The following is a 27,939-nucleotide window of genomic DNA, read 5'->3' as shown; positions in this document are numbered from 1 at the left end:
TTGATTTAAGCCCTAATCTTCTTCCTCTTCCCTGATAGACACCTCTTCTTCCTCCCCAGGATTGGCTTGTTACTGGAAGACTGAGGACGAATCTTCATCTCAGTAAAAGGTATGGAGAATTCACGGCCTTTCCATGGCTCCCAGTTCACACCCTGGGAAAAGACCAAGGAATTTCTTTTATTAAAGCCCCCAGACCAATTGTTAGGAGTCTACTCCCCTCTAAAACCATCTAACCCCCCAATAAACAGAAACACTATTGTTCACTAGATTCTGACTGTAATTATAATCAGTACTCCAGACACTCCTAATATAAATCAAATCTTTATCTAGTTTGGAACACAACAAGACTGAGCCATCTTCAAGCCCAAAACAAGCCTGTACAATGAGATGCACACCAAGGCAAGCCAAGGTACAGGCTGCCCGAGACAGTGAGCCAGCATTCTAGTGCGGAACCTAGTGAGGGTTCTTTTATGTGTTCCCCTCAGAAATCAAGCTCCATCTCAAGTATCTCTGCCCACAAGAATCAGGGGGTCATGAGCTCAAGTCCTCTGGATCCACGAAGGACAGAGTAAGAACTAAAAGTTTCCTTAAGGATTCCTTTCAAATTAAATGAGTTAGGACAGCCTGGGCAATCTCTTCTGCTCCAAGGAGAGACATCCCCACCATGTGTTTTCTCAAGGCTAGGAGAAGAACTGATCGCCAGATAGAGCTCTGCCACTCACCTCACTGTGCTTGCTCCTCCCGTATTTCCCGTTGAGGTTGGCCAAGTGACAGTTCTTGTACCACCATGCACCATGGTGTGTCAGAGCACAGTTGCTGCGAGCCACGTCATTGTCTCTGTCCCACGTGGTGAACTTGCAGCCATTGTGGTAGGTCATTGCATCCCCTAAGGGAAGGGATGAGAGACATGAATTAGGGGTAAGAGGCTACAGTTGCTCAGCTAAGGGCTCTGCCTTCAGGCAGAACAGAGCAGGCCTGTCCAGGGAAAAGTAACAGCACAGGATGGGTCTGAACAATTTCTAATTAAGGGCTGCTATTAGAGGGCATGTCTGAGGGCTGGATTCCCCCCAGCTGAAGATCTAAGCCTTATGGCAAGAGGATATTAAAGGATAAGTGGAATACTATGGACACAATGGCAACAGTAAGGATTTACCAGTGACAGAAGCCAGCACCAGGATGGCTACTGCTGTTGAGCAAATGTCCATCCTGAAGAAAAGCCGCTTTTCATAGAATCATAGAACGGTTTGGGTTGGAAGGGACCTTCAAGACCATTTAGTTCCGACACCACTGCCATGGGCAGGGACACCTTCCACCAGATCAGGCTGCTCAAAGCCCCATCCAGTCCGGCCTTGAACACTCCCAGGGATTGAGGCAGCCACAATTCCTCTGGGCAACCTGTTCCAGTGCCTCATCACCCTCAGAGGGAAGAATTTCTTCCTTAGATCTAATCTAAATCTCCCCTCTTTCAGTTTAAAGCCATTGCCCCTTGTCCTGTCACTACACACCCTTGTCCAAAGCCCCTCTCCAGCTTTCTTGTAAACCCTTTAGGTACTGGAAAGCTGCTACAAGGTCTTCCCAGAGCCTTCTCTTCTCCAGGCTGAACAACCCCAACTCTCTCAGCCTGTCTTCATAGCAGAGGTGCTCCAGCCCTCGGATCATCTTTGTGGCTCTCCTCTAGACCCTCTCCAACAGCTCCATGTCCTTTTGATGTTGGAGGCTGTGGAGCTGAACGCAGTACTACAGGTGGGGGTCTTTGCACTTCTCAGCTGAGGAGCCCCAGAAGTCACTCCCCCATCAGCACAGGTTACCTCGTGGAAACACTTCCCAGTCTGCCTTCTCAGTTGGTATTTCACTGGGTTATAGAGCCCTCTCTTCCCCATGAAAAAGCAACTCTTTCTCCTGTCTTCAACAGGAGACGGGCCTGTGGGCACACTCTCCTCAGTCTTCCCAGGAGGTACACACGTCTCTCCTCAAAGAGAACCACATTTGATCTAACCTGACCTAAGGAGCTCCCACGCTACCAGCAAAACAAATACACGGGTCCCAGCATTTGCTTCCCCAGGCGAAGCAGAGACAGCAGAAATACGAGGCACTCCTCACCAGCATCGCCTCTGTAATTCCCCACCGACAGCCTGTAGCTGTTTCTGCGCGAGGCAACCTGGAAGAAGTCGTAGACGGCGTAGACGGATTCACTGGCTGTCCGCAAATCCACCCGGAGCTCATAGCGGATGGGGCTCCTGCTCGTGAGATCGTGCAGCTTGTTGAGACCTAGAAGAAAAAAAGGATTTCTCTTAAAAGGGAAAAGCCTGTTCACCTTCGCAGTGCTAGACTCTCTCCCTGTGGCCATTTTTGTTATATCAGCTATTTCCTGCCTCCCTCCTTCCTTGCTTGATGGTGCCCTGACATTTTGCCAAGTTTATTCCATTCCATCTCATTTTCTGACAAGAGACAGCAGTATCAGAAAAAAACAAACAGCCTAAACCAGTGCGAGACGGGCCGTAACGCAACATTATTTTTCCCAGAACATTTAAAGACTCTTGCTCCAAAGACCTTGACGTATTTAGTGCTGGATTCTCCAATCCACGCAGAGTTCTCTAACAGAACAAGACAGACAAAAAATGACCTAATACACCGAGTTTTGTGTAGTATCCTGGGCTTTGCATTTTCACAAATGCAATTTCTTTATTTTTCCTCTCATAGGAATGCAGAAGCCTGAAATAAACCTTTCCAGAGTTTGGCTTGCTCTGAGGCTGCTCCAAAGCCCAAACACGCCAGCGGAAAGACTTAGTGGGCCCTTAGAGATCCCTCAATGCTTCACTGGCACTGCTAGGGAAGATACAAAAACTGACAGTTCCAGACCACGGGCTCGAGGGGGTTGGATATTTCAGCATTTAGGTGCTTCTACAAAGCTAATCTTCAGCTCTTCACCCATCACACCCTTGTACTGTACCAAGCCAGAATTCCCCGGTGGGATCTCCAAAGCCTTTCACATAGTTTTTCCAGCGTTTGTAGAAGTCCAGCTTGCCAGTGCTCCGCCTCTGAAACACCTGCAAAGCAAAGAGATGGCTGTGTGAGAGTTCACGACAGGCTTAAGAGAGACAAGGAGGATGGGGGTGAGAAATGCTTATCCCGATTCAAACAGGCAAAAAGGTGAGGCATTCAGGAACAGACAACTCTAGCTGACGGTACGCTGCACCTGAGCAGGGTATGCACAGGAATCCGTTTCCATTTTCTGCCTGCACAAAAGCACCTGGAGTGAATTCTTAATTGTGCAAATTTTACAGTTCACTTTCCACAGGTGCCTATGGACAGCACAAAGCTGGGCATGATCTAAACTCCCAGATAAAACAGGCTGAGGGACAAGATCCACAGAGACGTGGGCTTCTAAACTTCACCGAAAGCAGAGGCAGTAACGTGCAGCAATTTGTTTCAGTGAATAATGTTTCAGTGAATAAAAACACTTCTCACTGAAAATGAAAAGTGAAGAAGGGAATAAAGCTATTTTTATTTGGTTGTTTAGGAATGCAGCTATCAGAGAACCTCCAATTCACTATTTCATGTTCATACACATTCCTCACCTCAAAGCATCTGTGCTTCTGCCTCCAGATTCCCTTGAGCCACTCAACAACTACTGTGCAGGCAGGGTCCGGGTGCGTGCTCACAGCACCAGCATTTAAAATACCAACAGGCATCAGCTGAACTGCATTAACTGTCCATATACGTAACCTCATACTGTGGTCAAGACGAGATAATGGAGCTGAGTTAACTCATTATGAAAGGTAGTTAAGCAGAGCTGCACTACCTCTTTTTAGGACAGGGCTGAATGCCCCCTCACATACAACTCCCATGACCCGACTGGCAAGAAGTGACACGTTAAGCTGTCATAACTCAGTCATCGCCCTCCATAAGCAATTATACAAGCCTGTGTGGCATTCATGATCAAACAACAAAAAAAGACTTTGAGCTGTTTAGCATCCCACAGCATTCCTGGCAGTCTGAGGGGGTACATGTGCATCCACCACCCATCCTAAAACATGCCACTCCATTAACGCAGGAGCTGGAACACGGTAGTGGAGTAGAGCAAAGGGAACCTCAGCTAACACGAGTTCCAGGTCTAATTGATAATATTCATTTAAAAAAGTGAAAAGGAGCAGAGAATCACTTACTATCCACCCGCCTCCATCAGTGGTCATGTCGCAGTACACCTCCATCGGCCGGCTGCCGTCCCCGTTCAGGTAAATGGTGTACATGCCGCTGGAGGCATTTCTGTTCTGCTGCACCTGGCTGCAGTCCGCGGGGTACGGGTAGAGGAAGCTAACTGTGAGAACGGAGAGGGCAAAACCTCACGTCAGCAAAGCAGGCCACGGAGCTGGAGGAGGCACTTCACGCCCTTAGGAATGTCCTACAGACAATGGTACTGGAAGAGAAGTAAAGAAAGCAGCAGCCCCCACCGTGCACTTGCACAGTGCCCAGTTGCATTGGCAGGTTGCTGCTGGCAGCCTTTTCCCACTGCCTGGGAGCCGGCATAGGGTCCCCAGAGGCTGCCAGTATCCTGGGCTGCATCCAAAGCAGTGTGGCCAGCAGGTCAAGGGAGGGGATTCTGGCCCTCTGCTCTGCTCTCGTCAGACTCCCCCCCGCAGTGCTGCATTCAGCTCTGGAGTTCCCAACATTAGAAGGGCATGGAGCTGTTGGAGCAGGTCCAGGAGGCCACAAAGACGATCCGAGGGCTGGAGCACCTCTGCTATGGAGACAGGCTGAGAGAATTGAGGTTGTTCAGCCTGGAGAAGAGAAGGCCCCAGGGACACCTTCTAATAGCCTTCCAGTACCTAGAGAGACCTATAAAAAAACTGGAGAAGGACTTTGGACAAAGGCGTGTAACGATAAGACAAGGGGCAATGGCTTTAAACTGAAAGAGGGGAGATTTAGATTAGATCTAAGGAAGAAATTCTCCACTCTGGGGGTGGTGAAACACCGGAACAGGTTGCCCAGAGAAGTTGTGGCTGCCCCAATCCCTGGAAGTGTTCAAGGCCAGACTGCATGGGGCTTTGAGCAACCTGGCCTAGTGGAAGGTGTCCCTGCCCATGGCAGGGGGGTTGGAACTAGATGATCTTTAAGGTTCCTTTCCAACCCAAACCATTCTATGATTCTAAGATGCAGTCTTGGGTCGCAGCAAGAAGGGAAGAAGAGCCTCTGTTTGTGAAGGTGGGAGTGCCAGTAAACAAGGACTTAATTTCTCTGCATTTCACACTTTGTCCACAATTGGCAACTCCTGTGGGCACAGTATGAGAGGCTCTCACAATGAGCTGGCGTGAGATTTTGTTTAATTTCCTGCCATTCTGGTGTGCATTTCCTGACGTCTGAAAATAACCTGGGCAGCTACCCAATGCCATGACAGTACTTAAACAGCTGTGCCCTATCGTTACTGGGATGGTGCAGAAAAATCTCTAGCGTATCATCATCTCTCCTGCCTGCTGGCAGCTCACCAGGAGGCTTTGTCCCACGCTTGGCTAGCAAGGTTTGCCAGCAGCACTGACGACCATGGGCAATTTCCACTCACACTATCCCAATGTGTTTCCATGCCTCCAGATGGAGTGGCTTAGAACAGACTCCCAGCCAGGAGACACATCATTGACTCGCTAGATGGTTTGCTTACGATCACATAGTTTCCCAAAGCATCTGTAGAACATGAATTGTACCTCTGACCTCTACCATAAAGCACAACAGCTGCAGAGCACAGGGAAAAGGGTGACAACCAAGGCCAAATCCTACTTGTTGAGAAGGTGGTGTCCGTCTTTCTGCTCTGGAGATCTCCCTGATAAGCCATCACAAAGACGGTATACCTCACTCCTCGTTCCAGTCCTTCCAGCACAAATTGTTGTTCACTAGGACTCAGTTGTACTTCCTGTCAAATAAAACAGATCAAAGGTCAGTCCAACTCTGAATAGTATTTAGCTTTTCTGGACCACAGTGCCTCATACTCTGTATGTTTTTACAGGCTTTTCTTGTAGAGTTCAGACAGGCACATTCACTGCATATCCGTGGAACATGGAATCCATCTCCTCAGAAGGAAGATTTGGAGCAAGGTCTCAAGAAACACTGTTAGGACACTGAGGATGCTCTATCCCTGCTGAGTGCTGCCCTTCGATGTAATAACAAGTTAGAAAAGTGAAGTGAAGAAGCAAACATGTTCTCTGCACCTGGAGATCTCTTGGGAAGAGGCATTCCACTGTCACAAAGTCACTCCACAGCTTCTACTCATGACAATAGCACATCTCTTTGCTTAAGCTCTCTCTCCCTGGGCTATGGATAGCAGAGATTCCCCCTCAAAATTGTTTTTCTGTGGACCATATACCCACAAGACTCAACTGGCAGAGGCCATTATCATAGGTGTGATTTCAGTGGGGCCTGCAGGAATGAAGAATTCACTGTACCTCGCTTGTGCCATCTTGATCCTGGTAGATCAGAGTGTAGCCATCAATCTGTGCTGCAGGAGGAGTCCAGGTAACCACGCCAGTAGAATAAGTCACATCTGATACACAGAGGTTCTTGGGAGGATCAATCTCTATTGAAAAAGGAAAGAAAATTCAAGTCCTGTTGCATAAATGAAAGACATCAACTGCAGGGCAGGGCTTGAGCCCAGCTTTCAATGTCTGATCTGTTAACTGGGAACTACAGAAGTCACCCAGTGACCTTCACAGCTAGCAAGAAGCACCTGACACGTCTGCCTGAGAAGCCTCCATCAGGCTCCTCTCTGAGGAGCATTCACAGGTAGGTCAGGTTTGGGCTCTATGGCCCAGTCCATGCCCTGCTGAGAGCCCCTAGCCCTTGTTTCGCTAAGCAGAAGAAGAACGACTTCACAGGCTTTATTGTTGTCATGCTTCAGCCTTCTTTAGTAAATGCAGGAATACAAGGAAACCCACAGCTTCACAGTTCAGTCTGTGCCGTATATGGGACACCAGCTCCTTCGCTGACATCAAAGACTTAGCCAGACCTTCCCTGTGCAGCCAAACCACCAGAGTTCAGCATGAGGAGAACAACGGAATTATTTTTAAGCAATGCCAGTTCACAGCAGTTGTCAAAAAGCATCTGTCTTATCAGATACCCACCACAGGGCTGCGCGGTGCTTCCCTCAGGATAAAAGCAATTTCCGAATCTCAGTTGGAATTAACAATGATGGAAGAAGCCTCTCCTTAATTATCATCCTGTGCTTGCCATATTCTGGTGTTTGGGGAACATCTTAAGGAAAAAAATTTAAGGACTAGGTTTGCCTGGCTTTCCAAATTTTAGAGAGAAGGTTCTCGGTGGGAAGTGCTGGCCTTCAGGGAAGAGTGCTCCAACCCTGAAGTACACCTGAGTTTACATCAAACTATAACCAAATAATTCATCTCAATTCCCTGCTCTTCCACAGACCTCCCTGGGGGACTACAGGCATGTCATTTAACTCCTCTGTCGATTCAGTTCTTCTCCATATGAACCAAGCAACAACACTTCCTAGATCTTGAAGAGCACTATGAGGATAATCATAACAACAATTATAGGGTATCAGTGAAATAGCAGAGTTGTGAAAGGCCACAGAGGAAGACAAGGCCAAGCTACGTCTGTTTTGATAAATGAGAAGAGTGGAGCAGTGTGGCTTCTCCCAGGAAACACTGCACCCTTGTGTCATAGGGCTACTGCTTAAAACAGACACAAAGGCAGAGAAGGAGAAATGAAAACATCAAATAGAAGGAGAACGACAGGGACAGTAACACCAACGCTGATACAGCATGTCCTTTAAAACACTGGCTAGTCGTCGTAACCAAAGGCCACCTTTCACGAGGCTCCGAGTTAGGCGTTAGCCCCTCATCTAATGAACTCGTGCTTCATTTAGGAGACCACTAAACAATTAAATTAAACGACACAGAAATCTTCTCAAGAGTAGCTTATTCCATGTATTCCTCGCGGTGGACAGAAGAGGGAGCTAAAAGGCACCAAATCCATCACGAGAAGAAGGGATGGGAAGGGCAGCCTTAGAGTCCAACAGTTCCGTAGCACTGCTCTTGAAGGCCAGTTCGCAGTTTCCACGGGTGCAGGAGAGCACCCCAGAACAGCTCCCTGCCACAGCCGGTTGGAATGCTAGGGAATAATCAGCTATCATCTCGAGTAAGAAAACGTTTGGGTTTTTTTCCCCCCTCAGAAGTTGCATTATTTTAGCAGAGGTGTCATTACTTTTGGAAATATAACACACACACATAAAAAAAAAAAGTACACTTTTTTTTGTGCAGATATTTCAGAAAAATCCCTACTAACGCTAACTACTCTCCGCAGTTTCACTTCATGTGAAGTTTCCCAGTGTCTCCATTTTTATTCCAGTTCATAAAACCTCAACGTTTCGACTTGCTGAAACTCTCCTTGCATTTCTAGTTCCAGACAGGCTCAGTCTTTTGGTCCCAAGAAATCTCTGTTTGTCCCCATCAGCTGCCCCCAACCTCCGTAAGCACTGGGGAACTGCATGGCATCTTGCCCTAAATCCAAGCTTCAACTGTTCCATCTCACACTAGTTTGATTTATAAACTAAGAAAAGTACATTAGCAAGGCCAATGGATATGGAGTGACCCTGAAATGCTCCCAGTACACCACAACCCTTACGGCTGACTGAACAGGACAGATCTAAGCCTGCTTGGCAGTCTCCTAGGACCAGTCTAAGGTCATGAGCCAAAGGGCAGGCCATTATTTTTAACTGTTGCTGATTCTAAAACGGTTTAACTTTGGTTGTTAAATCTCCGTTTAGGCTTGACAGCAGCACGCAAAGCACCGTGTGCTTTTGATTAAGGACTAGTGAATTATGCTGGGTACCAGTCCTGTATTAGGACATCTGCCTCTTCCATAATAGCAGCCTCTTTATGGCAGTCTGTACTCACACACTTGAATCTCCAGACTGGGTTTACCACTGTAGATCTTCATTACCCACCAGTGCAAACAGAGACAACGAAATGTAAACTAACAAGGGAGTATGGTCCTTCTAACCCATTTCACTTCCCTCCTGCCCACAGTTACCTGTCAGCGTGTCAGCGCTCGCTCTCTGGCTCTGCTTGCTTCCCAGCTCTGCCCAGAGATGGATGGTGTACTTCATGCCTGGTTTCAGTCCTGTCAGGGTGGTAACGCTCCTGTCCTTCCCCACTTCTATTTCCTTGGTGTCCCCATCAGCAGAAGTGTAGCTCACCATATACCTGTCTATGGGAGCTTGGACGTTATCCCAGGAGATGGTGGCTGAGTCCTCTGTCACTAGGTCAGTTACCAAATTCTTTGGGCTGTCCATTTCTAAGAAATTAAGCACAGAGTAGAAAGTGTGGGTAATTAAGACACACGTTTCCCTTAAAACTTTTGCTCTCTAAAGCCCCATGACGCTACTCTGGAAGCAAAGGATGACATGGATCAACTCATCTGTAGCTTTACTGGGTCTCCACTGCTAATCACCACGCTTGCTATTGACAACGCAGAGCTGGAGTAAGATGAGGTAAGGTACTGAGGCACGGCCATCTTCACACAGAGGCCTCAGGGACAAAATATTAAACAGTGATACAGGAAAGAATGATCATGCAGAAGAAGGTCCAACTGAAATCTAAGGTTCCTAAGAATTTAGGTCTGAGACAGCCTCAAGAGAGATCCATTAGACTGGTTATCTGGGAGCATGCACGGCCCTGGAGTCCTGGCCGACACTTGGTACACTGAGGCAAAGAAAAAGATGTGAGAGACTGAGGCAGCACCAACACTCTGCTCCCCTTTATCAGCCTCCCCCACAAATATCTCCTTTGAGATATTTTTTTTTTCCTCCACTGAACTGCTAAATGTATCTCAGCAGCCTGAGCAATGAAGGACTTGCAGATGCCTCCCAAATCACTGGAATAGCATTTCTTATCCTGCTGAAGGCTCTAAACCCCAGGACACAAGTGCACAACCATTACAGTGTGATGGCCACACTGTTATTTACCACACACCAGCTTAGCTGCACTATGATTTACCACACATTAGCTACAGTAAAAGTTGTGATTTTCCATCTGTGTGTACTAATCTCACCTCTTTTGTAAGAGGAAAATACATTACTTCTCATTTTAAAGAAAGATGCTGAGGCTCGTTTGTGTCACCCTAGAGTGGCACACACTGGGAACACATACTTGGATAATCACAGCTCAGCTAGTTAGCAGCGTAAGATGCTCACCTGTGGCAAGAAAAATCAAGTGAACCCTTTTCTTGTGTGATATGAAAATCAAGTGATATGAAAATCAGGTTTGTTCTTCGGTTGCAATTGCATTGCAGGTGGGTACAAGCTGTGCCTGTATGCACACGCAGTGCATTTAACTCCTTAACTCCCTGGGTGGTCCAGGAGCTACCAGCCAGTCACCTGGATCAGTAAGAACATGGGCTGGCTTGAGACTACGGACCAACTTGAAAGCAGGTGATTCACTGAACTTCCTAATTAAGCATTTGACTGATCCTTACCAATCCCCTCTGGGTGGAAACTTCTGACAGTCCTACAAATTCCCTGAGGCAGCTCCTGTTGCATCTAGTCCCATTTATATACTTAAATGTGTTGGTTAACATCCTGAGTGGAGCATCCCAAACGTTCCCCTAGGCAATTTCTGCTGCAGAAGTACAGACTGCACATAGATAAGACATTTGTAAATCATCAGCAGAAACTGCTGCTGTACACACAGCCACACTGGATGGGCCATGGCTGGCTGAATTATAAGAACTAAGCAAAAGAGGGGTTCAAGGAGTTTCCCAACCTAGCTGCAGACCCAACTCCTGAGAGAACATTTCAAAGTGCGGAGTTAGGAAAATCCAGCTGAATTAAACCACTACAATACCTGTCCCAGCATGTGCACATTTCCTTCACTTTGCCTTGCTGCTTTGGTCACCTGGGTTCCCCTCTACAGCCCCTCAAGGAAGAAACACATCCATGACAAACCAGCATGGTCAGAGTGGGGAGAAAGCAGGACTGTTCTACCATTTAGATGAAACTTTCCATTTTTTTCTGCAGGAAGAGCTTGCAGGCTACAGGCCTCACCTTCCACGGGTACTGACTTGAGCTTGTTACCTTCTCGCTTGCCACCTTCTCGCTTGCCCTCCTCACAGCACCGAGTATAGGTCCCATCCTTTCTCTGCCTCTGGTGTCAGCCATTCATTGCTCCTACCTTTCTGCCTACCCTGCAGACTTGTGTCTCGGACGCCCCCAAAGCTTCTGCTGTTTTAGGTGATGAATCAGAGTTTAGTGGTACTGCTCTTGCAGTAGCTGGCATTTGTCTTAGTCGCAGCTCCGAAATTCCAGGGGTTACATAAGAATATGAGCAGGATTACTCACGGTGGATTTTTTTTTTTTCCTTTTTAAGAAGCTCTGCAGCCCCCATGTCTGTGAGGAACAGCTTGAAAACACAAGCTGAAGGTGTTCCAAATAATCAGAGCCTACACAGGGAAGAAGAGCAGCCTCACGATGGCAGTGTGGAGGTTGTAGGTTTTGTTGTTTTAAATCCATTTTCTTTTAATGGAACAATTTACAAGACGATCTTGTAATGTCAGGAATGTCAGGCCTGATTTGAGATTTTTCACTCCTTGGCTGCAGCACATCTACCCTTTTGTAAGAGAGCTGAATTTCAGAGTTCCTAGAATCTTACAGGTAGAATGAGAGTTCAAAATTCTTCAAGCTCTCTTTTGCAATATAATAGATCGAAAATATGCTGCCATTTTTCCTGAAGAGCTTGAAGCAGCAATGAACCAACAAGGTTTCCAGACCTGCTTTAACATTCAGGTCAGGAACAGCTAGGCTGCCAGCTACAGGAAAAATAAGAGCCAAGTAACAGCAGCACCTGCCAGGCCTTCTGAGCTGTGCTGAGCACACAGCCGGAGCAGAAGTCAGCTTAAAGATGCTTCTGTGCTCTCCCCATGCTGGAGACGACTACGTCTGACTCGGGCTCTGTTACGAGATAAAGCACTTCAAAGCTTCAGCCTCTAAGAGCCAGCAAGTAGCTGAAGCCTCATCAGTCATTTCACACGTAAGAGGTGAAGACTTGAGCTACCACAGAAATGCCAGGTCCATGCCAGTGTGCAGCCCCACTGGACAAGCATAACTTCACCTCCACAGGAGCAGGTGTATCAGACCACACCGCAGGCTGGGACCATAGTCCCCAGTGGAAACGCAGGCCTGGCAATGGTGTGCAGATCTGCTCCTCAGCTCAACTGTTCTGTTCAGTCCGGTGAACAGAAAAATAATGCTGGAGCCAAGCAATACAGGAAGGAAGAACAACTTATCCTCGTCCTTATTGCTCCTGGGCTCAGAGATCAGACAAATCATCATCAGCTAACAGCTGCGAGGCAGGCAGCTGCCCAGAGGATCCAGGAGAAAGGGCTACATCCAGACCATAAATCATGTGTGATGTTTAAGTGATGTCATGCTGTCAATGATCTAGTTAGGGAAGTCATAAACCAGCCAACTCTGAGTTACACCTGGACCTGGCTCTGAGCTGGTTTGAGGGTTGCTATTACATACAGAGCTCAGCTGACTGCACTTATCCTGCGTCTGGCTGGAGCTGTGAGTCAAGTTAAGGGTGAAGTTACTGTAGGTTTAAAATCAAGGCAGAAGACTGAGCTAGGGCTAGGCTTACTGTTTAATATACAGTGTAGACAAGCTTAAACAAGATACAAGCAGACCTGGCTGCAGGTCATGCGTGAAGAAGCAGCCACGTTTTGTGCTGTCATCTTGATTTATCTGTCCCCGAACGCTGCAACAACATCGCTATCATAAAAGAAACTTTCCACGTACCAGTCCTTCCTCTCACCGAGAATGGTTTCCCCTCTGTATTGTCTTTCACGGGTATGACAGTGACCTCATACTCTGTACCAGGTTTCAAGCCTACAAAGAGCAAAAGGGAGCATTACCAACAATTAGGGAAGACAGTAATTTTCCTTAAGAAAAGCTATTTTTATCTGTCTAGTTCTAGGTTTGCAGCAGAGAGGAACTTCAAGTTTAGATTTCTATCTAATTCCTTTTGTCTTGAAAACATCCCGATAGCACTTTTGGTCCCAGCTTGCCCTTAGGGCATACGCTAACTATACTAAGTGGGGATTTCTCTAACATCAGTGTTACTAGGTCTGAAACAGAAGAATACAGTTTATTCCTAACAAGGACAGAACTAAAGCTGAATGAGTAGGTCTTGAAACTTGCTAACCACACAGCACAGAAGCTTTCTCCCTGTGGGGACGCTTATCATCATGGGATAGAGGAACACCAATAGATCTCACCCTGCCTACAGCAGGCATGAGATGAAGGAAAAGTGGCCATCCACACATGAGAGAAGACTTGTCTCAGGACTATAGTTTGACCGTCAATCCATCCTGCCACCTCTCCCTGCCCCTGCCCAGTTTGGAATATCCACAAGTACTCACCAGTCATGATGTGTCTGCTCTTAGGGTCCTTACTTTTGGGCACCGTGACCTGCTTCTCATCCGTCTCCACCAGGGATCTGAACTTCAGCTTGTAATAATCAACATCTGTTGGTGGGTTCTCCCACTCCACTTCCAGGGAGTGCTCCATCTCCTCTGTCACCCAGATGGCATTGAGTGCAGACAGGACTGGGAAGGAGAGCAGAGGGCCGTGAGAAAGCAGGATCAGCACCAAATATAGTGAATATTAGATAGGACGTTGCTGAACAGCCCTCCTCTCCCTCCCCAGTCGCCTGCTCTGAGACCTGAGATGTTTTCCTGAGTCAAACCGAAGAGTTAAGCAAGTACAGCACAATCATTATTTCAACAGGCTTAGTTTTATCCATGGTAACGCTTCAACTCAAGAGTTTTCTGGCTCTCAGCTCCTACCTGTTGTGCTAGAAGTAAGAAAAATGTTAAAAACCCCAAACTTTTCAGTTTTTGCCAAGCGCATGCAGCCAGCACACTATCAGCTGCTAACAAAACGCCATCTCAGTTCTTGAAAGAACGTGCCAAACAGGCATTCTTTCCATACCAGCCTCCTAACCTCAGTAGCATCAGGCTCATCCAGTCCTGGGAAGAGACTATGAGGAAAACTCGCTGCTGCAGGCATGTTTGGCAAATTAGTACTTAGGAATGACATCCTGCCTACTTTAACATCCCCTCTGCATCCAGTCGAACAGTGCACTATTCTTTATAACGTACCGGCCTTATCTTGCATGCTTCCATTCCTGCTTTTTGCAACAGGCAATGTTATGGTTTCCCTAGAATTCAGGGGCGTCAATGCAAGTAGGATTTGGACAAGATAAAAGGAGAGATAGGAGATTTGCAATGCATTCAGCCCCAACCATGCATATCTAGAGGCAGATTCTCCAGAATAGAATGATAGCAAAAAAAAATACGCAGCTGAGACTGAGAGGAGAAAGTGCTCTGCAGCACTCAGACAGGATGTTATAAACATGCAAAGCCAAACAATTCACTCCACTTGTTTGAATTTAACTTTGAAGATCTACAACTCCTGACTCCAAAGAAAAAGACTGCCTGCTCCTACCTGTACTTGCTTCTAGATACTTGGGCTCACTGGCAATCCCCTTCTTCACATGACGAAGCGTGATATTGTATGTGGTGCTGGGCCGGAGACCCACAATCTCATAGCTGAGCTGCTCTTTGGGCACGCGGACTTGTTTCCCCCATGTCTCATACCCTACTGGATAATAGCTAATGAGGTAATTATCCACTTCAATCATTTGATCCCAGCTGACAGTCAGAGAGTTCTCTGTGGAGTTCAGCAGCTGCAGGTTCTGAGGAGCGAGCACTAGAAGAGAAACAAAGAAAAACATTGCAGTGAGGATGGCGCCTTGTCGCATGGCCAAGCAAGAAATTTTTTCAAACCTATTTTGAATACAGAGAGAAGGCAGAACTGGAACTCCCAGGCTGCGGTCATCTTGGATTTATGTGTTTCTTTCTGCCCAGTGGCATGCCATTAAATACAAACGAATATTGCAGTCAGTAACAAATACAATAATTTGTATTGTATTTGTTACTGACTGGCAGGAGGAAAACTCTCTCACAAAGCTGACCCTTCCAGTGCCTCTAAGATGAGAAAGAAAAGCCAGAACCTTCTTTCCATACCACTGTCAGAGTTATTTCAAAACGTCAAGAGGTCCCCAGAACTGGAGAATACAACTTCTCCATGGCAGAGGCAGAAAACTGAGCTTTTATATTGATGGAAACTTACACTTGGTGCCTGGGGAAGACCTGGGCAAATCTTGGCACATAATAAGTCTCAGGACACCAACAGTGCCTTAACCTTTTTGCCACAAGACAGACAGCTCATCAGTGTCTTGAAGCAGCCCTTGAAAGCAGCCAATGTAGAACACCTGTCAGAAAGTTTACCTGATTTTAATTACAAGTAAGCACATCATAAACTGATCAAACCATCTACCAGCTGTATTTCATCAGGAAGGCACTTACCCATAGCAAAACATAGATAGCAAGTGCCTGTAAAAAGGCACAAGTCAGCAACACAAGGTCAGAAAACATTGTGAGATTCTTTACGCTTGAAAGGCAGCGTTCATTGCCTTGTGCAATTCACAGCTCTCGCCAAATTCCACCCTCAGTATGTGCGTGCCATTGCTTTTGATGAAAACTTTGTACAAAATGTAAAAACATTCATCCTGCCTCTCCTTGCGAAACAGAAGCTGTATCTGAATAATCCAGCTTTGCAGTAAAATAATAAAGAACCTACATAGAACCTACATCCCTTGTCTAAGCACAGTTCGGAAGAGGATTCTATCTGCCTCTCTGAAGAGGAGAGATGTGGCATAAAAAAACAGTATCATCTGTTTAGGACAACACCTAGGACAGTTTGTGTTTCCGAGTTTTGACGAGGAGTTCTCACAAAGGCAGCGACTCTCCAGCCCAGAGGGATCTGTTTTTGCAGTGGGGTTTTTCTCACTCTACCCTGAGATGCACCAGAACACCTTCTCCAGCCAACATGGCAAACCCAAGCACGTCAGGACTTGGCAAAGACGTTGCTGGTCAGGGCTGGGGAAGCGGCCCCGTGTAGGTGTGAGGGGAAGGAGCTGCTGCCTGGACTTGGTAACCCTTGAAAACCCCCTGCTCTGGCTCTCTGACGGCGGAGAACCTCCGAGCCAGAAGCCAAAGGGTTCGTGACAGGCCCAGCACTGACTGCTGAGGTGAACTAGGAGCAGGGGTGGTGTGGGCCGTGCCAGAGTCCATCTTGCCTTCTGCTCACTCTCATCAATCTCTTCCATCTCCTCCGGCAGCTGCGGCACTAATGGCCAAAGCGAGCAGGAAACGAGCCGCACGTTTATAGATCCAGCGCTGGGCTGAGAGCTCACAGGGGGGCTTGTTGGGAACCCCGGCTCCTCTGGGAACAGCCAAGAGCCCCTCTTTATTTTCTTTTCCGATTTCCTGATTACAGCATCAACACAAAGACCTCCTGGTTAAATTAATACCGCATTGAGACACCAAACAGCTATTTTTGTGGATACTCTTGTTTTAAACTGCTGGTTTATTCACCTTCAGATATCCCACAGTGCTATTTTGGAGGGCCAGTAAAAAAAGTCCAGAAAGAGCACAGGTAAATACCTGCTGTTCAGTGTGTCCTTGTCCTCTATTTCTCATTCACAAGGAATTGCAAGACATTAATTATACTGTCGCATGCTTGATAGTAACTTCTACATGTTCAGACATTCTAGTTACCATGGCAATATATAACAAAATATGTCATTTCATGATGTGAGACAAAAAAAAACCACTTCCACAGCCTGTAAAACACCTGCAGGTGTTGTGTAAGGATGAGGATCCAAGGCTGGACCCCGCCTCAAGGGGCTGGCTGGGCAACCATTCTCTGGGACAATTATTTCTGCTCTGGGAAAAACAATTCTGCTTACCACCTCTGTAAAGGTGCTGCCTCCTGAGCAGCAAATCCTGGTCTACTGACACGAGAGGAGAGTGCTCGAGTCAGATCTCTGAATACTGTGGAAGGATAAGGAGGAGTGAAGTTTTGTCAAAAGCTCTCATTTGGATGAAGAATTTGAGCTTATAATCTTTTAAATAGAAAGTGAGTGTCTAAGCAGATAGGTCAGGTCTGAGAGGGGAGGGATGATCTGGAGCAGAAAAGACGTGCCAGAAGGGTCACTGCAAACCCCTGCTGAGCAATGACCGATGCTCAGCGTGTGGCTGTCACCCACTTCTCCTTCCTGAGGAGTGAATCTTTCCTCCTGTGAAAGATAAGGCCAAGCAGTGATGTGCTGAGAAGGAAAGGCAGCTTCCGGGGTAAAAGGCTGAGTGCTGAAGCCTGGAGCATCAGCTCACAGTTATAGGGAGATTACAGGTTTTTTGGAAAAGGCAAACTCTGCCCTTCTACTAGTCAGTTACCAAGGAGGAAACAAAAAGACAAATTCACAACAACTGCAAAAATTCAGGAGGCAAAAGCGAGAAAGGAAAAGAGAGCAACAAGAAGTGCCTCCCTCATCTCCCACCCTCCTCTGCCTTAGAAATTCCTCCATCAAATCCTTCCACCTGTGTGAAATTCAGGAACTGTCCCTTCCACTTCTGGGAGATGCCTGGGGAGATTTCCCCTGTCCTGGTTCCAGAAACAATACGTACTACAGCATTTAGGGACCTTCTGCTTTCCTTTCACATCACAGAAAAGACAGCACTATCCCACCCATAGGACTCGAGTATTTCACTTGCAGAGAACCCCCATAACCTTGACAAACAGATTCCAGTCCCCAAATCTCTGCAGTAAACAGGCTGTACCTGGGATATAAGAACAAATACTGCAATTGTTCCTTACCTTGGCTTCCCCCACAGCACTTCCAAGGGCTGCAAACTTCTCTCAGCTCTGCCACTTCTTTCTCAAGCTTCTCTATCCTTTCAAGCAGACCCTTGATGTGGCTCGAAGTTTCAGAGTCCCCTTTGTGCCTAAAGATGATATTCCGCTCTTCGTTTTCCTTGGCCTCTCCAGGATCGAGCTGCACCTCCCTGTTGTCCTCATGCTGTAATGGATCTGCCTCCACCGTGACCTGGAAGGACGTGGGCAGGTCAGTCTTGTAGGAGTGGCTGGTGTAGTTGTGAGATGCAGGTTGTTGAATGGCAGATGTCTGAAGAGCACAGCACAGCAGTATCCCCATTGCGAAGGCAAGCCAGCTCTGGAAATCCATCTGGCAGGTTTTCAGACGAACCACTGAGCCCTCAAACAGCACAGCTGCTTTCAAGAAGAGGAAAAAATGTAAGGAGTGGGGTCATAAAGCTGATTTTCATTACTTTCTAAAAGACAAATTCCATTTTGCCCTGATTCAGTACTAGGTTGGTCAGTACCTGGAAAAGACTCACGCTGGGTTAGATACAACCTAGACCTCCCCAACCAGGGGTTTTAAGTTTGCAGCTTTCAAATGAGGCTCAGTATCATGGTCCATCACAATTATTAAATATGCTGTAGCACTTCTCATTCCCTTGCAGTTACAACGGACACTGTATCAGTCTCCCAAGTGCGTGCGATCTGGATTACTGACTAGCTTTTTGGCCATGGTAATCTCTAGCAGCTTGCATGGTTTTCAACTAGAAGCTTGATAACTCTGCTGATGCTGCATGGCCGAAAAATTCAGAGGGCTGATACTGATCTTTCAGTACAAGAAGTTCGGGAGATAATTTTGCTCACTTTACATACATCATGCTGTGAGGTATCTTTCCCAGGACAGCTGCATATCAGGCACGGGTGGAAATGTTTTCAGGAAGGCATTGAAGGGGATGCCAAGAGGCAGTTTCTTCAGGGACTATAAGTGCAGAACTCTTTCTCAAGCAGGGAGCTCAGCTAAAGAAGTGGAGCGCAGAACCTGACTGTGCATCAGCCCCAGCCTTAGAGTCCCCACCTCTGCCCACTGGAGACAGAGGAGGGGTTTCTGCGAAGCTGAGGACATCTGCTCTGTAGAGGCAGGACTGAGATCCTCACCTGGCTTCACATATGCTGTTGATAACATCTCACAAAACACTCACTTTGGATACAACTGTCCTGGCAGAGAGCTGAACCAGTTGTCTTCAGCTTCAGGGTCCTGTGTTGATGATTTCTGATTTAGTCCACCACTTCAAAAAGGCCCTTCAGATTTAAACTACCAGATTCTAGCCATGGGACTCAAATGATACAGAAAATTAAACCCATCTTCTTCCTCTAACATAGTGCACAGATTACAGTGTTACCTGGATTGGGGAGAATTAAAATATTTCCTCCGTTTGAAATCGGTGTGTTGGCATTTTGTGTGCCTGAACACCGGCTTCACGAGAGGGATTTCGAGTTTATTTTGCCTTGACTCAATTATCTGATTTATTATCTCAGCATTGGCAAGGTTCATTTAGAAGCTACTAGAGCAAATCTGTTAACACATGGAGTGAGAGGATGTGTTGTAAACCCATTTGTTTTCCTGTACTTTCATTTCAAAAATATTCCTTCTTTCCTACCCTGCATACATAAATAGGAAGAGCTTGTTTTCCGGCTCATTAAGTCTCAGAACTGAGAATTTAAAATAAAGAAATAAAATATTCCTATTTAACTGTACTGACATTCAGAGGTCAAAACTGAAGTCCAAACATTTAGTTTAAAGTCTTCAGGTAAAGTCTTTAATAGAAACAAACCTGTCTGCTGTAAAAGTTTTGTGTTGTCAACTAAGCGAGAATTTTGGACTTTAGAAACGAACACCTCGCAGACAAGAATAACAGGAAAGAAGCAACTGAACAAACACGGGTGAAAGGATAAAATGTAAAGTTAGAAACCTAAATTTATCAGTTGGCTTATTCAACGTTACAAACTGAATTTTGGCATTAATGGTAGATGTCAATCTGTACAGGAGGTGATATAGACTTGTTAAATACTTAAAATTTCATCTCACAGGATGCAAACACAAAATGCCACCATCTGCGGCTTACTAAGCAGTCGTGTTATTCATTGCACAAGCAGAAGAAAAACCCATGATTTAAGTGCTAAATTAGTCAATGTGGTAGAAACCATTTGGCCGATATGTATCCATAGGAACAGCACCTCTGAACCCACATAACAGAGTTGTCCCAGATAATACTCTTTGAAGTAAGAGAAGCTGCCACTCCTAAAGAATAGTACTAAGTTTTCAGCTTCCTCTGCTCTTTCCACTATAATCACATTTCTGAGAGTCATGCAATCCTGAGTTATAAGGAAAAAAAACTGTTTCTGTGAAACATCCTTATATCTCCCAAACGTCTGCAAAACCTTTGGAAACATCCCTACCATCAGATTCATGCCCTACCACTGGCAGCACAGCTACAGGACGGGGTCCTTCCTGCTCAGAAACACGAGACTTTGGTTGCTAAAGACCAAACAAAAAGTCACCACGTTGGAAAAATATATTACACCTGACTATACCTACATTGTACTCTAGTGCATCTCTCTCCAAGCAAAATCATCGCTGGTATCAACCAAAATAGGACATGGATTTCAAGATTTAGTCTAGGATTCTTTATCTTACATGAATAAAGGAAAATAAGGGAATTATCTCTGCTGCTTATTCCAAAGTAGCAATTCGTTTGGTTGTTTTTTTCTCCTTCCATTCAGCACCTACCTACATTTAACTTACAGTAAGCGAAACGGAGAGGGGAAAGTATGTTGGTCTGCAGAAGTAGGGCTTCTTCCCTATCTCCATCTCCTGAGGTTCTGCAGGTACCTGTTCGCAACCAAAGATGCAGCTTTCCCACCCCAACCCAGCTGCCGTTCTGTTTCCCAAGACTCCCCTCCCTCAAAGGGCCACAGAAACGAACCATACCTTTCTTTTTTCTGCTGTGCAGCCTTGTGAAAAAAAAGCAAGTCATAAGAGATCGCTTCAAAGCTCTGAGCAAATTTAATGTCTAAATTCTACAGATTCTCATCGTAGCCCATTGCAGGAAACCCCAAAAGCTTTGTTTGGTGGGATTTATTTCCAAACTCCTGGAGATGAGTTCTCCCAAACCACCCCAGACAGACAGACACACACACAAAATCCCTTGCTCAGCACCAAGTGCTCAGTAGCATTCTGGGTCGTAACATGATGTCATTACTAATTAGGGCTTCATGGGAACTACAAACTGATCTCAGATTTTCCTGGTCTTAGAGATCATTCAGGAGGAAAAAAAACCTGAACATAAGCACTTCTGTCAAGCATAATGAAAGAGCACAGCTTTTTTGGCTTCTTTCTTGAGGCGGGGTCCAGCTCTGCATCAGAGCATCAGATTTCCTTTTCTCTGGCGTTGGTTGTAGAAGCCACGTGTGATAAGCTAGCCAGCACTCTGTTCTCAGTATTACGCCATCTTTTGCAATTAACGCAACCAATGACCACCAACAAAAAATGTAAGCATTAATTTAGCAACATTGTTTCTTTTGCAAGTATCTACCTTCTTTTGACTTCCAGACTGAATGAACCTTATCTAACACTACAGAACTTTGGGATTATTTGAAATAATGAGCAGAAAAACAAAATTATAATCAGCCAGGTAGATACCGTGCTTCTAGATTCATCCTTATATTTACCTTTTCTTTCATGCTAATTCTTCTGCAATGTCTGATAGGCACAGTGTATTAACGTTCATGTGTGAATGAGAGATTGTTTCCAAAATCCTACATACTCCGACATAGAAAGAGCAGAGAGGCTTAATAGTATTTGCATATTCGCTAGTTAGTATGAATACACATTTTGTAACAAAGGACCTAACTCCCTCCTGTTAAATCATTAGCTTTCAGTTTGTCAGTCTTTCCTGAAGCAAGCCAAAGGCAAAACTCCCATTTACTTTAGCAGATATTGTTGGAGGAGACAACCTGGGAAAGCTTAAGTCCCTCAAACTGGAGTGACATTAAATACTACTATGCATTTTGCAATAATAACACATGCCCGTAACATGGGATTATGGATGTTTGTGTAAGGCTTTCAAAGCCTTGGAGGGCATTTGCTATAGGAAGTCAGAGAAAAATTGGCTGGGTTTTTCATTCAGAACAAACAAGAGGAATCTCAAAGGAAATAAAAATGCTTTTCTCTTACCTTTCAAGTACTTTGAGCGGTCTGGTTCAGAGCCCTTCTGACACAGCCACCACTTGCAAAGGTAATTTCAGGCGGCTGAAAGGTCACCCAAGTCCTCTCCTCTTCCCACTCCAGCTGCAAACTAGCAGCAATCCCTGCTGTGAATTTAAGTCCCCACGGACCAGATGCATCGAACCAATAGAAGTCTCAGGGTGTTTCCCTCCCACAAACCATCAAAGGAGATGCTGAATTTGGGAGCAATTTGCCCACTTAGTCAGTATCAGCCTTGCACAGAAAACTATTTCCTGTTTGGTTCATGCCAAACAAGTAGGGTGCTTACTGCCTGGGTTGACAAGGCTGCCAAAAACTGCACATAGGAATGTAAATTTCCATAGGATGGAAAACTTGAATCAAAACGGTTAATTCGACATCCAAAACTTAATGGATGCTCTCCTTCAAATCAAAACATATTTTAAACAGTGCCTAAGGGAAGTTCCAGGCAATAGAAGGCAACAGGGCAGTCGGAACAACAGAAGCAGGATTTCCCATGTGTTTTTCACTGTTCAAAGTTATGATTATTCAGTTTGGTCGGGAAAACGCTTAACTCACCCGAAACTCATGAGTTGAAACGAATGCAAAGCACTAATACAAGTGGAGGAATAGCCCTGGGTAATAAGCAACCAGACAAAGACCCTCTTAAGAACGAAAAGCAAAGCCCCGTTTCGGAAAGCGGATAACCCAAGGCGCAGCGCGAAGGGGCTGCTCGGGACACGAACGGCACAACGCGGTGCATAACGGCTTTGCACCGCGTTCTCCCGGCGGGAGGGACTCGTTCCCCCGCCGTTCGTTTGCACAGACTTTCCTCCGCAACCCGGGACCCCTTCGGTCCCCCCAAAGCCGGATCCTGAGGTTTCTATGGAAGACGCCAGCTCCCTCTAATGACGGAGGCGCCGCCGAGGCTGACGGCAGCACCGGGATATACTGCACAACCCCCGAAAGCGGTTTCCCTCCAAAATAACCCTTTTTTTTCCACGCGCACAGGCGCCGCAAACAGTTCCGCCGGGCGCATGCGCAGCCGCGTCTCTGCGCGGCGAGAAGATGGCGGCTGTCGCGCTAGGCTGGGCGCTGCGCGCCGCTCGGCAGGTCAGCGCGGCTCCTTCCCTCTCCTGCTCCCCTTCGGGGCGGCGTCCGGCGAGGGGGCTGCGGGCTTGTCGGAGCGCGGGGGGCGGTGGCAATCGGCTGCGGGCCGAACAACGCGGCGGGGAGGGGGTGCGGGGGGGAGGTGACTTGGGGTTGTTTGCGCCTCCCGTATCCCAAATTCCTTGCTGGTTTCTGTGAACTGAACCGCATGGCGCGCCGCGTTTCTTGGGAAGGAGCTGTACTGCAGGGAAGTGATTTGAAAAAGCCTGGCAAAGGCACATTTATGGGAATAACGCATAGCTGGAATTGGGCAAGCAGCGCATACAGCAGGCGGGTGTTATAAACTTATTTTTTGTGGTTAGGTTCTCCCCTCGCCCTGCACAAGGCAAGCGCGGAGCTACTACGTGGACTGGAGGATGCTGCGGGACGTCAAGAGACGGAAAATGGCGTACGAGTACGCAGACGAGCGGCTGCGGATCAACGCCATCCGCAAGAACACCATCCTTCCCAAGGAGCTGCAGGTACCGGGCAGCCGCCCCGCCGCCGTGCCGCGGCCAGGGCAGGGCACCAGCCTGCCTGTGGCTCCTGCGGCCGACACGTGCTCTGGGCTGCAGCGGCCCCGTCACAGATCTGAGCGGCTGTGCCAGGTCTCTAGCACTCGTGTTTCCCAACTCAAGAGCCGGGAATCACATCATTTTGTGTAGTTACGACTAGTGCCCAGGCGTCTTCAGAGCCTCTGCCTTTCGGTGGTGTTTACCACAACGGTGTGTTTGCCTGACTAGAGGTCATTTGGTGGTTTGTTTTGTTAAACCAGTGCTTCTCGTGTAGGCAGCATCTATAACACTTCATATCATAGAATGGTTTGGGTTGGAAGGGACCTCAAAGATCATCTAGTTCCAACCCCCCTGCCATGGGCAGGAACACCTTCCACTACACCCGGTTGCTCAAAGCCTTATCCACCCTGACCTTGAACACTTCCAGGGATGGGGCATCTACAACTTCTCTGGGCAACCTGTTCCAGTGCCTCACCACCCTCAGAGGGAAAAATTTCTTCCTTAGATCCAATCTAAATCTCCCCTCTTTCAGTTTAAAGCCATTGCCCCTTGTCCTATCACTACATGCCCTTGTAAAAAGTCCCTCTCCAGCTTTCTTGTAGGCCCCCTTTAAGTACTGGAAGGCTGATGATGAAGTCTCCGTTTTCCTCTCACAGCTGTCACTCACATACATTCAGAAAGCTATCTGCCTTATATTCCCATATACCTTTATAGTTTCCTAAATAAACTGTAGATTTTTTTTGCTCTTACTTAAACACTAAGAAGCCTAATCCAGCCAAAAGCACCAATTTGTTCAGTTAGAAATAATTTTACACCTTGCCTGAGCTACAGGTTTGTAAAAGCTGCATCAGATCCGGGTGTTAGATCTGTTCTTAAAAATGCACATATTCACTGCCCTGCTCTCAGCCTTCATAGAATCATAGAATGGTTAGGGCTGGAAGGGACCTTCAAAGGTCATCTAGTCCAACCCCTCTGCAAGGAACAGGGATATCTCCAACTAGATCAGGTTGCTTCCTTACTAAGCATTAAAAAAATTTGCAAGTATCAGAAGTACTCCTGTATGGATTTGATCTGGCCATGCTTAGCTGTGGCACGATCCTTTCACCTTTAAACATCTGGGAAAGTGTATGAATCTGCTTTTATATGTTGACTTTACCATTCTCTTGGCAAGTCTAGTCTGTGTTGGATGTCCTTACAGAAGAGGGGAAAAAAAAAAAATTGCAGTTGGCTTTGCTTCTGCAGCTGCTTTTGTCACTGTGAAGACAAAAAGTCATAGCAGCAGTTAGACTGAAGAAAAAGACTCCAGGAAAGTAACTTTTTCCCCCCCTACAAAATGTTATTTGGGCTCCAAATTTAAAGTCTTAAGAAGTAAATGAGTTTTCTCCGAAAGCATAGACTCCTTTCTGAATAAAATCCTGGAATTAAATAGCTAAAAAAATGCTGCGTTTGGCTGTACTCGGTAAAATGTGTAAATACAGCTTTATACACAAATAACTGGACAAAACCAGTAACTGAAGCATGTTCTGAAGACAAGATGTCCCACTGACCTTGCTGTTGCTAAAGTTGAAAATCACATTGCTGCTGTCCCGCTACCGTCTTTGAAGGCATGCATCCCTTTAGAAGATAGCCTTACACTAAGTGCTTTTCAGCTTTCCTGCAACGCAACAGGAGTTTTTATAGTCCAGCCTCACACCTTCTTCCTCTTACCTCCAACTGTGACTTCCTACCGTGACTAAACACGGGACTCTCTGAGCCCTTCTGTCCTTCAGAAAATAGCGTATGAAGAATGCTGTGGCGAGGGATGCTTACCTAGCCTCAAGCAACTTCCTTTAGGCTGCGTTTTCCTGGAGAGCTCACTCCTTCTGAAATTCCATTTGCTGCTGCCTGGTGCTTTCTGAAAACCATTGAGCTCCCTGGTTGTACATAGAAAGACCTTTCTTAAGAGACGCTTTCATTTGTCCTCCTCTGCCTGTAGCTCCTTCCAAAGTACGCCACACAAGATTCCTTTTACTGACATCAAAGCCTATTACCTGGGAAGGCTGTTAATAAGGAACATAAAACTTAAGTTCAGCTCATCTTGAAGGACTAGTTCAACCTACAAGGATAAAGCCAAGTGGATTTCGACTAACTATAATTACTGGCTTGAGGTTGTTCAGTCTGTAATAAGGTTACATTTTGGGTCTCTGAAAGGACTAGCCCACCCTGCAACATGGTCAAAGACAAGCAGATTTTGACTTAACTATAATTACTGGCATGAGGTTGTTCCATCTGTGTAATAAGGTTAAATTTGAGGTCTCCGGGTGTATCATTTTACATTCACTGTTAGGGTGCTCAGAAAGAAAGGGCCAAGTGAGGAATACAGAGGCAAGATCTCTACCAAAGAGCAAAGCATACTTATGAGGTGGCAGAGAAGCTTGTGGTGGTACCAAAATCTAAGCTAGATTTTGAGATCTCACAATAAGCCCCCTCAAAATCCCGAGAAACACAGATAAAACTCTATGCTGTGGTCTTCTGTTTTAGGAAGTGGCTGATAAAGAAATTGCTGACTTGCCCCGGGACAGCTGCCCCGTGAGGATCCGAAATAGGTGTGTCCTGACATCCCGCCCTCGGGGAGTGAAGCGGCGATGGAGGCTCAGCAGAATCGTTTTCCGACATTTTGCTGACCATGCTCAGATGTCTGGGGTACAGAGGGCTATGTGGTAGATGACTGCGTGGATGTTCATCGAGGCAGAAAACACAAAACAGGCTCAGTCTGTGTGGTTGAATAATTAAAGCAAAACTGTCCTGTCTAGGAGTCCAGTGTCAATATCAAACTAGTAAGGGAAGGATGGGAAGCTGTGCAGATTCACTGAAGTGGCTGACTGGATTGTGATTGGTATCAGCCAAGTGACAAGAAGCAGCATAACTGCACTAAGCTGGTCTGTACGAGAGGCAGTTTTACTTTAAGGGTGGGGGGGGAAAGAAAAATCACTACCTGATGGTTGCAGAACTAAGCTGAGGTTTGTGACATGGGCAACGTTGGAAATAAAGACATACAGCACAAGGCTTGTTTAAGCAGTTTTTTTGCCACCAATACGGTAAGTTCACCATGGTAATTTGGGTAAAAGCATAAATGAAATTGCACAACAGGGCAAAGTAGTATTTTGCCATGAACAAGGACGAGCACGAACTGAAAATAAAACATGGCCTCATGTATAGATATTCTTGCTATACTAACTTTATATTTTTTTTATATATAGATATATTAACAAGCAGACAAACTGGATAAAGTACCTATTAGAAACTACAACGTGCTAGTATTTATCTCCTATTTGTAGTGCAGTGCTTGGTCCAGTGCTTTAAGAACAAGGTAGCAATTAAGTCCTAGTCCAGACCATAATAGGAGAGTAATGGCTTCCTTAATTCATCAGGTAACATCAAACGAATCAGTCCTTGGGAGAGACGTGAGGAGGAAGCAGGAAGGAAACATCAATAACAAGGAGCCTGCTGCTAAGCTCATGTTTGCCTGTTACTCTTCTTCAAAGCAGGGCAAGAGGGGAGATGGCTGCTCTGTCCCCCTCCCCAGCAGTGGGAGATCAAGTGAAACTACCACCAGATGGAAGACACACAGGTAGCAAAGTGACAGCAACCCATCACCCCCGTTTAGTCAAATTTGGGAGTATAAGCTATCTCAATATACTTCTTATTCTGTTACCTTAAAACCCTTGAAAGTTGACAGGAGAGAGTGGAGCTTGCCTCTTTTCCTAATACCTTGCTAGAGCCAGGGTGAACTCACTGCCCTTCTGTGACTCACAACACCTCAAAGACACCCCAAGGAGGTCACAGCATAGGTGCTAAAAAGCTGTTTTCATTTTCAAAATTAAACTGGTTAAGCAGCCAGTAATTAGTTTCCGAGAGTAATCATTACATTCTAATACCACATTGCTTCTGCTCAACTATCAAGTGCTTGAGATAGTGGTTCTACTTTATTCATCATTTCCCCCCTTGTTACATGTTTTACATTTCAAAGTACTTTCCCACATAATCAAAAAATCACACCCCATGTAGTGAGCGTGACATTAGCCCCAGCAACCACGTAGGTACAGCTGTCGCTTGCAGCAGAGAGGCCTTGACCCATCCTAGTTTAGGATTCCTTTTCCCTTACATTCTGTTCTCAGGTTCACGACTCTCCACTCATCTGAGATGCTTTTTCAAGGAGGGGTAAAGATACACCTATGCTCCACTCTTCAGGAAATGGTGAACCACTTGAC

General features: G+C 46.2%; 2 protein-coding genes across 3 annotated transcripts; one reads left to right on the top strand and one right to left on the bottom strand.

The window, feature by feature from the left end:
• Positions 1 to 5: 5 nt before the first annotated feature.
• Positions 6 to 18,149, bottom strand: TNN (tenascin N). The gene is made up of 12 exons (XM_086617696.1): positions 17,783 to 18,149; positions 14,507 to 14,770; positions 13,420 to 13,605; positions 12,797 to 12,886; positions 9,037 to 9,300; positions 6,432 to 6,562; positions 5,770 to 5,902; positions 4,167 to 4,318; positions 2,951 to 3,047; positions 2,101 to 2,268; positions 723 to 886; positions 6 to 152 (listed from the first exon to the last, which is right to left on the bottom strand). Exons 1-12 carry the CDS (start codon positions 18,147 to 18,149, stop codon positions 6 to 8), a joined length of 2,163 nt encoding a protein of 720 aa, XP_086473822.1.
• Positions 18,150 to 23,060: 4,911 nt separating this feature from the next.
• MRPS14 (mitochondrial ribosomal protein S14) lies at positions 23,061 to 26,733 on the top strand. 2 transcript variants are annotated; one of them, XM_086617189.1, is made up of 3 exons: positions 23,061 to 23,138; positions 23,498 to 23,656; positions 26,210 to 26,733. In XM_086617189.1, the coding sequence occupies exons 1-3, from the start codon at positions 23,094 to 23,096 to the stop codon at positions 26,390 to 26,392; spliced, it is 387 nt and encodes a 128-aa protein (XP_086473315.1). In that variant the 5' UTR covers positions 23,061 to 23,093; the 3' UTR covers positions 26,393 to 26,733. The 2 variants fall into 2 exon arrangements, with proteins under 2 accessions (XP_086473315.1, XP_086473314.1); XM_086617188.1 differs by having other exon boundaries at positions 23,081 to 23,147.
• The last annotated feature ends 1,206 nt before the right edge of the window (positions 26,734 to 27,939 follow it).

The sequence above is a fragment of the Tauraco erythrolophus genome, chromosome 10, assembly GCF_009769465.1.
Source record: "Tauraco erythrolophus isolate bTauEry1 chromosome 10, bTauEry1.pri, whole genome shotgun sequence".
NCBI classification, from domain to species: Eukaryota; Metazoa; Chordata; class Aves; order Musophagiformes; family Musophagidae; genus Tauraco; species Tauraco erythrolophus.
Note: the sequence above shows the minus strand (reverse complement) of the source record. Positions and strands in the feature narration are given on the sequence as shown.

Excerpts from the sequence above, each read along its gene's own strand:
- TNN (XM_086617696.1), bottom strand. The coding sequence starts at position 18,149 with ATGGATTTCCAGAGCTGGCTTGCCTTCGCAATGGGGATACTGCTGTGC. Across the intron at positions 13,606-14,506 it reads GTATCTAGAAGCAAGTACAG|TCCTGTCTGCACTCAATGCC; the intron begins GTAGGAGCAGGC and ends TCTCCTTCCCAG. Across the intron at positions 2,269-2,950 it reads CACCGGGGAATTCTGGCTTG|GTCTCAACAAGCTGCACGAT; the intron begins GTACAGTACAAG and ends TTTTTCTTCTAG.
- MRPS14 (XM_086617188.1), top strand. The coding sequence starts at position 23,094 with ATGGCGGCTGTCGCGCTAGGCTGGGCGCTGCGCGCCGCTCGGCAGGTC. Across the intron at positions 23,148-23,497 it reads CCGCTCGGCAGGTCAGCGCG|GTTCTCCCCTCGCCCTGCAC; the intron begins GCTCCTTCCCTC and ends TTTTGTGGTTAG. Across the intron at positions 23,657-26,209 it reads TCCTTCCCAAGGAGCTGCAG|GAAGTGGCTGATAAAGAAAT; the intron begins GTACCGGGCAGC and ends CTTCTGTTTTAG.